A 13,299-nucleotide genomic window follows, 5' to 3' on the forward strand; every position below is an offset into this window, starting at 1 on the left:
CCCCAGGCTCTACCCCTCAAATCTACAGGTATTTCCCAACCCAGAGTTGGCAACCCTGTAACTGGCTATGGAACCACTTTCCAGACCCTTGGAACCCAGAAGACATGGCATAGGAGGAGGTGCTTTTCTACCTTAGCTGCCACTGCATAACCCCAAATCAACATAAGTCAGGAGTGGCGGGAACCATACCTGTTACCATGAGGCTGTCCTCCCATACTACCCACTTGGGGCAGCAAAATTACTTGAGACCAATGTTCCCTCTAAGCTGTGGAGTGCTGTGAGCAAAAATTCTACTTTGTGAGCTACGGGCATTAAAGCTGTGAGCAAGCAATTAGGTTGCTGCATAAATAAGGCTGCAGTCACACGGACCTCTTACCGTGCTAGTTTTCCCTCAGTTCTTCTATCCACGACATTTTATATCGCTTGTAGGTGGTCAGACGGTCCCTCTGTCTTCCGCTTCACTCACGTGAAGTACTGATCACACAGCGCGCCGTCCCCGCGGCGGCGCGTTTTTTTGTTTTTGTTTTAAACCCAACCTGCGCATGCGCTTGTCTTCCCATGCACTTGGGCATACATACAAACTAAAAAAGACCAAAATAAAAGCTAGTGCCTGTTTGCACATGCGCATAACTTAAACCGGAAACACACACACAAAAAAGGGGTGGGTGGGAAGGTAGTGCGGTCACGGTGGATTGCTGTTCAGATACCAAAACCGCGGATACAAAGCGCGAGATATCAGAAAAACACCTGTTCCAACGGGTGTCAGAAAACGCAGATAAAAAGAGCGAAAACCGTGGGACTCAGCCCGCTTCGGTGCAGGAGGCGGGTTTGCCAATATGAACAGGAAACTTTAATGCGCGAGGGATCAGCAGCGAAGCCTGCACTAAATGTCCGTGTGACCTGACCATTAGTTTGCTCTGCTGCCATCCTTCCTGAGCTAAGGCAAAAATGTGTGAGCTGGAGGCTAAAAAACTGTGAGCTAGCTCACACGAACTCAGCTTAGAGGGAACACTGCTTGAGACAGCCCTGCCTTATAGCTAAGCAGAAGGAAATAAACATGGCTTGCCTCCTTCTATTTTCCCCTTCCCTCTGCCGCCACACCAGCCACAGCCGGGACACTCACCTGGAAAATCCTTCTAGAGCTCGTTGTATTTCTTCCCGCAATGGGCCTTCCTTCTAGTAAGAACATAAGAAAAGCCAGTGTTGGATCAGGCCAATGGCCCATCCAGTCCAACACTCTGTCATGCAGTGGCCAAAAATTCCAGGTGCCATCAGAAGGTCCAGCAGTGGGGCCAGGACACTAGAAGCCCTCCCACTGCCCCCCCCCCCAAGTACCAAGAATACAGTGCATCACTTGCCTCAGCCTGAGAGTTCCTATCTATACCTTTGTGGCTAATAGCCACTGATGGACCTCTGTTCCATATGTTTATCTAATTCCCTCTTGAAGGATGCTCTATAACATCCTTTTCTGTTGGCTTGACTGTCATTAGCAAAACATTTTACTGTTTCCTGTATGCTTCCAGCAGATGTCCAGTTATCTGGCATATATACCTGTTGTATCTTTATGTTAAAGGCATCTTTGGCCAGATACTATTTGATCATATATTTTGGAATCTGTCTCCCCAAAAACCAGTAAGATGCTCCCTGTCACTTCCATTAAGTCCCTCCTCAATACCCAGCTTTTCTGTGAAGGTGTTTGCACAGTCCCTTAGGCCAAATGCATGTGTAGCACAAAAATACTTTTCAGCCCTTCTTGTGCAGTTTGATGAATAGTTAAGTGAAGTGTGATCATACGCCATGCCTTAAGCTGTTATCCTATTTCAGCAAAAGTGCAGTTGGGCAAAAGGAACTTTACTCCTTCTAATATGTGTATTCTTATTATTATGTTGCACATACAAGTGTAATGGACTAGAAGAGCAAGCAAAAAGAAATGAAAAAAATTGAGACAGTAATTCTTGGGGGACATGGGGAGATAAGCTTTTGGAAAAGAATAGTATTTTACTTGCCTGATTTGAATAATAGTACATTTACTTTTATACCAACAATTGTCTTTTTATAGGCATTTGGAAGAGAATCAAATTAGTGTGATAGAACGTGGAGCATTTCAAGATCTAAAGCAACTTGAACGGCTGTAAGTATTCTTGGGGATAAATCAGTTTCCTTAGGTAAGAAAATGAAGCAGTCTCAAAGTGATTGTGTGGAAGGGTATGGTGATATGGCAGGGTGGCCCTGGAAAAGCCTTCGGATTTCAGTACTGACACAGCAAAATTAGGTTTTATGTTAAAAATCATTACCTCTTGGATCCATAACTGATTCTGATTCACAAGTTAAATTTTCTTTTTATCTATGGTTTTGAAACCTTGTCAGAAGCAAGGAAGCTCAGGTCTCTCTGGGAAGTCTGGAAAGCCATCATGTGACCAAGAAGTAACACATGGAAAACAAAGGAATTATTCAAGGTATAAGCTTATACCCTGAATAAAACTTTTTTGGTCATAAAGGTGCCACTGGACTTGAACTTTGGTCTTCTGCTTCAGACCAACACGGCTACCCACCTGAATCTATGATAAACAAAGATGTACAATGAGCTTGTTTTCCTGTGTGACTGCAGCAACTTTATCACCAATGAAGTCTGACATCTTTAGTATCTCTTTTTGTGGTTTTTTTCATGTGTGTGCATGTGTGTGCGTGTACCTGGAAGTCATGTTGATCTCTGGTGACTCACTTTGTACGTACCTGGAAGTCATGGTAACCTCTGGTGACTGATCCCTACTGGGGCCCTGGAGGATATTCAAAGAGGTGACTGAATGAATCCTTCCCCACCTCCCGACTGCTGGTATTCCAAGGAGGTTGGCCATCCAACTACTTGCCAGAGTCGACCCTGTTTAGCTTCCGAGATCTGACAAGATCTGGCTTGCCTGGTCTATCCAGGTCAGGACAACATATTTAGTCTTTATTAATCTCTCCCTGCTTCTTACCTGTGTCAGGAAAACAGGATGCAAAGCCCCTTTGCAAAATAAAGATCAACAGAAAATCTAGATATGATGACAAAACTAAACAATCAGGCAGGGCAGATGACTACAAGTTGCTAACTGAAAGTAAGCTCTTCAGCCTTGATCATTGTCTTGCCTTCTAGGTAACTTATCTTCTGTGTGTGTGTGTGTGTGTGTGTCTGTCTGTCTGTCTGTCTGTCATCTCTGCTTTATTCTTACATCCTTCAGCTACTCACTAACTCTCATTGCTTCCTCTCCACCTCCAGCTCCCTGGGATCTGTTGTTATTCTATTTGAACTCCATCTAATGTTCTGTCTACCTGTATTTTCTTGCAAGGGTAGTTTTTTTGTTTGTTTAACTTGTGGCTTAGAATGCAGGCATCCTTACAGTGTTATCCCTCTAACTTCTTTATCTCCTTTTTATATTGTTCTGCTGCAGTGATTTGGTTTGAACTAACATCCTATGTTTTATTTGTCATAAATCTCAAGTCATGGCTCCTGAGTTAGAATAAGAAACAAGAGTCCTGTGCCATGTTAAAGGCTAACAAAATGTATTCCATTATAAGATTCATGAGGCATCCTATCACGTTATCAAATAAATGGAAGTGTGCATCCATTCGGTTTATATTTTTATATTTATAACAGAAAGACAGCTGGGGGAAGGGGTTATGATACAAAGAAAGGCTGGTTAAAAACCAGCCTCAGAGTTTGACTACCAACTGTTGCAAAGGAAGAATCCAACATGAAATCGATGAATTAGAATTCACTGACTATAGGTGCTCATGGCTTGCATATTTCACGCATTACAATTGCTAATTAGTTCACCTGTATCTCTGTACCTTCATTTTAAAAAATCTGCTTATTTTTATTGGATCTTGTTTTAAACCAGCATCTCTTTGTAGCATGCTCCCCACCTGCATTGCTTTTCTGGTTGTTAACAGAAAGACACTGACGTAGTGGATATATACTGGAATGCATGTGGTGAACAGAAACTTTATGCTATACAATGAATGATCAACAATATTGCTCCTAGCATCTGTCTTTAATATCAGACAAATGAACTGACCGTATAGCATAAGCTATATAAACAGAGCTCTGATTATGTTTTTTATCAGATTTGTTATGCATTATGTTATGCATCTTGATATGGCGACAAAAGTCTTTTCTGGGTCAACTCATTTACGTGGCTCTTTGTGTCTCTTGGTAGATGTCCCACACACACACACTTTGTGCTGTGCCAGTCTGCCAGTTCTCACAAAGAAGTTCTTCTTCTCTAGCACTCCACTCAAACAGCCATTAGCTTCCTTGGCCAGCCATTGTTCCCTGTAAGCTGAGTTAGTGTGAGCTAGCTCACAGTTTTTTAGCCTCCGGCTCACACATTTTTGTCTTAGCTCAGGAAGGATGGCTCCAGAGCAGACTAATTTATGCCGTAGTCAAATTGCTCACTCACAACTTTAATGCCAGTAGCTCACAAAGTGGAATTTTTGCTCACAGGACTCCACAGCTTAGAGGGAGCATTGTTGGCCACCATGGAGTTCAGTCACCAAATGTTCTACCATTGCTCATGGAAAACTGAGCCAGCCAGTTGTATGCAGCCTTGGTAATGTGGACTGACTTTTGATGCTCAGTAGTCACTATTTAGCATGTTTCAGAGATGACTGACAAAAGATAATAATGGTTTAGTGTAACATCTGTCTGAGAGTACCATTTGGCCTCCTTACTTGGCTTGCTGATCACAAACCACAGTTGCCTAAGGCTGGATTTAGGGTTGCTAACCTTCAGGTGGCACCTAGAGATCTCACACTATTACTGTTGATCTCCAAATAACCAAGACCAGTTCCCTTGGAGAAAATGGCCGCTCTGGAGGATTATGCCCTACTGAGGCCCCTCCCCTCCCCAAACCCTGCCCTTCCCAGGCTCCACCCCCAAATCTTCAGTTACTTCCCAACCCAAAGCTGGCATGCCTAGCTGGATTGGTTGTGTGCATGAGCTCTCTAAGCAAAAGTTCTCAATCACTTAAAGTATCCCAAGTTGTGGAAAGTGTGACATAATCTGCCCTAAATTGCATGGCAATTCATTTGACTAATGCACTCTGCAATGAGTTGGATTCTAAACATTAGGCCAAATTTATTCATACAATTTCCTTTTTACCCTTGTTGAAAATGTTTAATTACACTTGGGTTTTGATCTCTTATATTGGGTGAAAAAAATATTATTAGCCCGTGCTAATAAAGTAGCTGTTATGACAGCTAGGTTTTCCTCTGGCCGAATAGTTATTAATAAAGCAATAAAATGTCATTGGAAATAATACCTTCTCAATTTGTGGTTATTCAAAAGGCATGAAACCTTAATGCCAAATGAATGTTGTTTTAATGGTATTTCACTTGCTGGTACATCAAAGTAGAACTTAAACTATAAACTAAAAATGTGGCCGTTATTATTTGAAATTTATTGCTTGTTATGATTCCTGCATGTAAATTCTTAATATATGAAAAGGTCTATAGATTGTGTTCGGGCCAAAAACACACTTGTTGACAGCTTTCAAGTGACTTTGCTTTGAAGATTTATGCTTCCTAAAACCTGTAACTTAGATTAAGCATTTGGATGCACATAAGTTCTTAAACCATAATGCACTGATTTAGTTTAATAGACAGCAAATAAAATGTTGCCTTGACAAGAGTTCCACCATAGGAAAACTGCTGTTCAGCCAGTTGGTGGTATTGGCTGCTCTAAAATGAGTTAACATATTTAATTGAAAGGAATATGACCCCCTAAAAAAGAGAAGACTGTACATAGAACCGGATGATTTTGAATTTAAAATGAACCACCACCACCACCTTGAAAAAGAGGTGAGCTAGCCAGCCAGAGGTATCTTCCTCCAACCAATCTCTGTCTTCTCAACCAACCTCTGTTTGCGAGCTTTGGAGGGCTCTGTTGTCACAGCAGTTATGGCCTCTGGGATTGTCTCTGCACCTCTCTACCTGCCCAATCATTCCAGAGCCAGAAAATATGAAGAAAGAGAGTGCACCCCGTCCTCACAGCTCAGTTTCACAAGCTGTTTTCAGCCTCTTCCATAGCTAATGGAGAGGATGACCTTTCTTCCCCTCCATACTTTCTTGCCAAGCAAAAGTGTGCCCCACAACTCAGTCACATGGGTGGCTTCCAGGCTCCTCCTCAGCTGATGGTGAGGCTGGCCTTTCCTCTCATACATTTTTTCTGGTTAAGCAAAAGTCCAATAGGCAGTAAAATTCTTCAATGCATATTCTATTTATTTATATCCAGCTTTTGTCCCCCCCCCCCCCGGGACCCAAAGCAGCTTACAATGTCATTCTCCATTTCTCCATTTTATCCTGAGAATAACTGTGTGGTTTGTTAGGTGAAGATACTGTGAGTGGCCCAAGGTCATCCAGAGAGTTTCCATGGCAGAGCGGAGATCTGAATTGGGGTCTCCCAGATCCCAGTCTGGCACTTTACACATTTTATATCCCACTCCTGTCCCTGTCAGGCAGGGCTCAGGGCTGGCATAAATTGAGTCCATGATGTGTGGGGCTGTATTGGTTATTGCTTATGGAAGACTGGTGCATGATTGAAGTGTGTGTGATTGAAAAAACCCCTCCTCAAGCAATTAGTTAGTTCCCATATGTCCTGCAGTCCCCCAAATCAATTTCTCTGGGATTGGAAGGGCCTACTGAGTGGAGGGAACAAGGAGAAGATGTGTGATCCTTGTCCCCCCTGGATCAGCAGATCCAAGCTACAAAGAGCAGCAAAGTGAAGTGAGTAGTGGGAGAGCTTAGCTCATCTCATCTACACTCTGTTTTCTGTATAAATAAATAAATTTTTAAAAATCCCCCCCCCCCCCTTTTTCAAACCCCCCCCCCCCTGTTTTCTGTGCAAAGACCTTATGTGTAGTTTGGCCTTGAGGTGATGCTCAGCTGGAAAGTTCCCAGCGGACCATAGGAACTGAGAATGAATAGTGAGATGTTCTCACTTCCCAAGCTGCACCTTAATTCTGTGCATTGAGGAAGATATTGTCAGACATCTGATTTGTGTACTTCAGGTCAATACTGTTGGTTGTCTTGAACAGTTTATAGATTTTTTAAAAAAAGTTTTATTAGCAGTGAGGAAGTATCTACTGCTGGGTATGGGGTGACCCTACTAAAGAAGGACCGTGCCCTTATCACGTGTTTCTCTTCTGCTGTAGAAAGGGGGGGAACTGTGAAAGAAGGAAGGAGATAGATTTGGGCTACATCAAAGTATATTTTCCTTGTTCAGAAGGAATGTATAAAATGCTTTTCAAATAGTTTCCCATTTAGTCACTAACAAGATTGATGAATTGGAGTAAATAAATGTTAGTTCAGCTGTTTCATGTTAATTTCCATTTAGGTCATGTTGGGTTTCTGCTTGAAAATAACCACCCTTCTAACGTTTAAATGTTCTTAATGGGCAATGCTGACCAAGAGTAGCTGCAGTTGGAGGAATGGTAGCATAGTGGCCTAAAAAAAGTTTGGATCATTTTGGATGGACTAAGCACTAGTTATGGTATCACCTCTTCCCCTGTGGGAGTATTTTTGAGATAGCACATAAATTTTCTTAAAATTACATATCTGATGTCAAGCAGGAAGGTATAGTTGTGTGCCTGAATTAAACTAGCATTTTTTAAAATCTATGTTCTAAATTTGCTTAATGACTTATGTTGTGGTTAAGAACATTTAAATATAAACAAGATAACTGTCTGTTCTCAGGAACCTAAAAGTCACCTAAGAGAGAGAAACAAAAGGAGAAACCAATATGGGGCTCCATTGCTTAGCTTTCAGAGATTTGGGGGTGTTACTAATGAGGTCTTCCCAGCCAATATCAACAGCTGTTGTCTTTAACTTTTAGTAGTGGTTTATTAATATGAATAGTTAGACAGTATGGATGATGGAGAATCTGTCCCACCCTGTGCTATGGATAGAATAGAACTGTTTACCATTATTTATAACTCTCTCTGTGATTTCTAAATTGAAATACACTCTTTAGACAGAACTATTGCTGTGCTGATATGATTGACAGAACAGCAATACTAAGCTCTATTCATAACATAGCGTGTCTGTCCTCAGTAAGCAATAACTAGCTACACACTACTTTGCGATGTGGAACCTTTTTGATCTCTCTCTTTATTGATGAGAGTGGACTTTGCTCCTTCTGAAACACTTAAAAAGTTGGTGCCTCTTATGCAGAGGAAGCCATTAGTGGCTCTGTCAACAGGTCTTCACAGGAGGAAGCCAAACTCAGGAAAAGGGCAGCTAGGAAGACCACAAAGCGCATATTCTGAGAAATTATTTTGGTCTGCATGGATGCATCTGAACAGGCCTGAAAACACACAGAAGCTTATTTTAACTAATAGAATAATAAGCCATCCTGATTTCATCAAAAACATTTGCATAGTAGGTCACTGACCCATAAGAACTCCAGGAACAACAACCAAGGGTCATGTTTAAATAGACCAGAGGGTTTAAAGCCACAATTCCAGCGCTTTCAAAGCAAGGATTAGAACAGCGAATGAAGAAATAGTGCTTTGGAGGAAGCATAGCAGTAACTCTGTTGAAACAATAGATGTAATATGGTCCTGTATATTTAAACTGGTATTAGTTATGTGTCATGTATAATATAAATATTTGTACTCCATGAGATTTATCCACTGGTGTATATACAACCCAGTTTGTTTGCTGCCACTCCTGGCTTGGAGGTCATATAACATGGGGGGCAGGAGCAGTCAGTAAACTTGTAGCAATTAAGTGATGTTATAGCAGTGTCTAACTAGGGTAAATCTAATTTCCCGCGGGTTGAGAAGGACATAGACCATGTGGAAATGAACTGTATGAGCTTGGCATCTGAATAAGAGGTTGCCCTAAGCTTAAGGGGCATGAACATCAAAGAGGTGGTCCTTTACATTAACATGAAAGTACTGCAGAAACTCTTCTGAGGTCCCGGTCACACGGAGAATTCACCGCGCAAGAGGCACGACTGCCGGGTGCATTAAAAGGGTGCAATCATACAGCAACATCTGGCAAGTCTCCGGCCAAAGATGTGGAGTTAAAAAGTAGCTGGGAAAGTGTAGTATTATCCGGAAAAACGCGGGGTGCAGGTGGGCATCTGATCGCGGAAGTGCTGGTATCCCATCGCATTCAGTGCTTGTCTGCGTCCCACCGGATGTTTTCTTGTAAGCAGGGCTCATTTTGTAGAAAAAGAGGTGCAGGAGCGCATTAGCATAACTCATTAGCATAACTCATTTGCATATGCCACACCCCTTGCCATCACAGAAGGCAACACCCACCACTCAGGCTCCACTGGACTGTTTTGGATTGTTAGCTATTGGGGGGGGGGACACGCAGATCTGTCCTCGCAGAGGAGGGAGAGCTTGTATCTGAAGGCGGGCCGGGGGGGGCTCTGCAACTTCCCAGGCTGCTTCTTGCTCTGACTGAGGGCTGCTGGGAGCAGGGGGCGGGGCTTGTTGCATGTGCCCGCCCCCTGGACTCCTTAGTGCCAGAGCTCCGCTCCTGTGCGCTTCTGCAGGAAATGACCCCTGCTTGTAAGTCTCTGTGGTATGTACACAAACGTGCACGCGCACAAACGCGGTATTGCTTTGTTGCCATGCTTCGCCATCACCATGTGATCGGCGGCTGACGGCCTGAGCACAGAGCCTCGGGGGAACGTCAGATCATGATACCATGCTTCATTTTGCTCTGGAGCAAAAGGCCTCACTTCCCCCCCGGATTATCTTGCTCGTGTGACCGGGGCCTGAATTTAATATTGAAGGCCCAAAGTAGACTTCATACTGTAACATCATGATACTCCTCATTTCCTTGCCCCTTGCCATCAGCCGCTAATGATGTAGAATAGGACTGAAAAAATGCGGATGCTACGGCAACATAAAAGATCCATTAGACAGCCTGAAGAGATAGCAGGAAACTGTTCTGTGCCATTTCTGGTCATAGCTATCCACTTACTGTAACATCTGATTTGCCTTTGTGGTAGTTCTACCCTCCAGAATACAAGTGAAAGGCCCTCCACTTGGAGACATGCTCACCCAAACAACTGAACTACTTAGCTCACCATCTTAGGCTCTTGAAAATATCAAAAAGGAACTTATACATTTTAAAAAATGAGTAAGTTGATGCTCACCAATACATTTCTGGATATTCCAATGTTTCTCCCAAATCCTATAATAAAAAATTTTTTAGCAGTAAAAGTAGATGGTTTAACTATTTGATAGTGCCATCAGTGCCAATATATGCAAATTATGATTATGTGAATTGGCCTGAAGCATCTGTTAATGAGAGTTTAATATAAATTTCCAGTGTAGTATATTCCTCAGGCATATTTCCTGCTCTATTCGCATGGTAGGGCCACTCCTTCAAGTGGTGATAATAATAATCACCACCTGTCATGGTTGGTCTCCATATTTCATGTTGGAACAGAAACAATGGTGGGTGAGGTTCTATATGATACTTCAATTTCTCAATGAATCTTCATTCAAGAATTGGTTTCCTGATCAGGTGAAGACTAATGTTGGCTGTTTCCACTGTGTAGTACACACGTGAATGAAAAATCAATTGTGTACCTATAGCTAATGACAGTTTAATCTTAAAATATAATCTTTAAAGATAGTGGCTGCATGCAGACAAACAGAGACAATCCTGTTTTGTATGTGAAGTGAACGAAGAAGAAGAAAAGAGATTGGATTTATACCCCGCCCTTCACTACCCAAAGGTGTCTCAGAGTGGCTTACAAACTCCTTTCCCTTCCCCTCCCCACAACAGACACCCTGTGAGGTAGGTGGGGCTGAGAGAACTCTTGACAGAAACTGCTGTTTTTCAAGAACAGCTCTTATCAGAACTACGGCTTGCCCATGGTCATCCAGCCAGGTGCAAGTGGAGGAGTGGGGAATCAAACCTGGTTCTCCCAGATTAGAGTCTGCGCACTTAACCACTACTCCAAACTGGTGTACAAACTACATCACTTTGGGCTGATATGCTCAGCACATACCCCCTTCATGTTGCACACAGTGTGCACATTGAAGAGCTATACAGTTCAGTTTGCTGTAATACCCAAACTGGGGAAAATGACAAACTCTGGTTTGTTTCTTTATAAGCTAGGGCTCTTAGTGGACATTACAGTAAACTGTTGTAATGAAGTCTTCAGTCTATGTACTTCACAGGAGGAAAGGAGGAAGAGAGAATGGGGGGTGTGTGTGAGCATTTTAGGAGCTTGTTCTTACAGACAAATTAATGCTTGTGATGTCTGAACTCAGAAGCTGGATTTAGTTTCATACCTGTGGAGTTGTGAAAGAATATCTGGAACCTAAAAGTCTGAATTGTTATTTTTGGCTAATCCCTTCCATTGTGTTGACTCTGTCTGTACTCAGCAGTATTACATTATATATCAGACACCTGGAGGAGAAAGAATGATGGTGTGACCATTATAAATTTCATTGAAGCAACTAAAACAATTCAAAATTAAAAAGCTGTAGAATGACAGTACTCCTTGTGGTGAAATATATCCAGCTGTGTGCTGAGCACAATGCACAATGACAATAAGAGCATTGCATAGGTGATGGTGGAAGCCATGTGTGTAAAAATATAAATACAATAAACACATAAATATTAACAAGAAAATTACATTCCTTAAATGTACCACATGACAAGATGGGCACAACGTGAAATTAAATAATGAAAAAGCTCTTGAGAAGAGTATTCTTACAAAAAGGCGTGGATGGGTAGCATACATATAGGGTGTGAGTGTGTAACTGTTCCACAGTGCAGAATTCACTGATTTGCTGTGTATTGAAACTGAATGTACTTGTTGGATTCAGATCATCCAGGTAAGCTGGAAGGTAGCTTTTCCAGGAATCGGGGGAGGGGGGTTAAAAAGGGAGGAATAGTCTCTGAGTTATGCTGACCACAGAATGCTTCTAACTTTATAGGCTACTAGGAATATGGCCCATTGCAGAAATAAATACAACGAGCTCTAGAAAGAAGCTTTTGGTGGGTGCCCTGGCCTTGGGCACTCAGTGTCAATTTGCTGTGGTGACCTCAGCAGGGTATAATAACACAGAACTTACCGTTTTCTCCAGGGGAACTGATCTCTGCCATGTGAAGAGCAGTTGTAATTCTGAGTTATCTCCAGCCCTCCCCTGGAGATTGGCAACAATAGTTCCTCAGGTGCAAGTGGTTGGTTTGGCAGGTAGAATCTATGGCATTGTATCTCTCTTGGAGGTAGCAACCCTATCTCCTTCCCAGTCAACCACTAACGTACTGTTATCTACCCCTCTGAGTTCAACTTTCCATCCCCCCCACACACACCTGGAGCCTCTACCTAGGAAAAGTAGTCATTCTCCTCCTCAGTGGGGACCCAAGCAGGATGGGAAGTGATCTCAACAGGGTATAATGATTCAGAGTCTACCCTGAAAAGCAACCATTTTCTCCAGGGGAACTGATCTCTGCCATCTGGAGAGCAGTTTTAATTCTGAGTAATCTTCAGCCCTCACCTGGAATGGCAGCAATGGTTCCCCAGGAGGAAATGGCTGGTTTGAAGGGTGGAGTCTATGGCATTGTACCTGTCTGAGGTCCCACTCCTCATATCCCACCCTCTCCAGGCTCCACCCCTCAAATCTCCAGGACTTTTCCAACCCAGAGGTGGCAACCCTATTTCCTCCCCAGCCAACCATCAACATACCGTTATCTGTCCCTCTGACTTCAGGTTTCCATCTCCCCCCCCCATAGCCTCTACCTAGAAAAAATACAGTCTTTCTCCACATCATTCCCCTTTCCCCCTTTTGATTTGCAAAACAACCCTCTGAGGTACGTTATGCTGAAAGTCTGTGAGTGGTCTGAAATCACCCAATCAGCTTCCACAGGAAGAACCTGGGTCTGGAAGACCCTGCTCTGAAGCACTAACTGCTACATCACACTGGCTGTCTTGGCGGGGGTATAATGACACAGAGCCCACCATTTTATTTTCTCCAGGGGAACTGATCTCTGCCATCTGGAGAGCAGTTGTAGTTCTGAGTGATCTCCAGCCCTTACCTGTAAATTGGCAACAATGGTTCCCCAGGAGGAAATGGCTGGTTTGGAGGGTGGAGTTTATGGCATTGTATCTGTCTGAGGTTCCATCCTTCCACAAACCCCACCCTCTCCAGGCTCCATCCCTCAAATCTTCAGGAATTTCCCAACCCGGAGGCGGCAACCCTGTCTCCTTCCCAGCCAACCATCAGCCTACCTTTAACTGCCCCTCTGACTACAGCTTTCCATCCCCCCCCCAGTCTCTAC

The 13,299-nt window shown here is 43.1% G+C and overlaps 1 protein-coding gene across 1 annotated transcript in view; it reads left to right on the forward strand.

Moving 5' to 3' along the window:
• The window catches only part of SLIT3 (slit guidance ligand 3), a gene marked incomplete at its 3' end in the record, with an annotated part of 512,561 nt that overhangs the window by 48,271 nt on the left and 450,991 nt on the right, over positions 1-13,299 (forward strand). Inside the window, exon 3 of the mRNA XM_015429462.1 lies at positions 2,060-2,131. Coding sequence (XP_015284948.1) covers positions 2,060-2,131 — 72 coding nt within the window. The remainder of the gene's footprint in view (positions 1-2,059; positions 2,132-13,299) is intronic.

The sequence above is a fragment of the Gekko japonicus genome, unplaced genomic scaffold, assembly GCF_001447785.1.
Source record: "Gekko japonicus isolate JY-2015 unplaced genomic scaffold, Gekko_japonicus_V1.1 scaffold212, whole genome shotgun sequence".
Classification (NCBI taxonomy): domain Eukaryota; kingdom Metazoa; phylum Chordata; class Lepidosauria; order Squamata; family Gekkonidae; genus Gekko; species Gekko japonicus.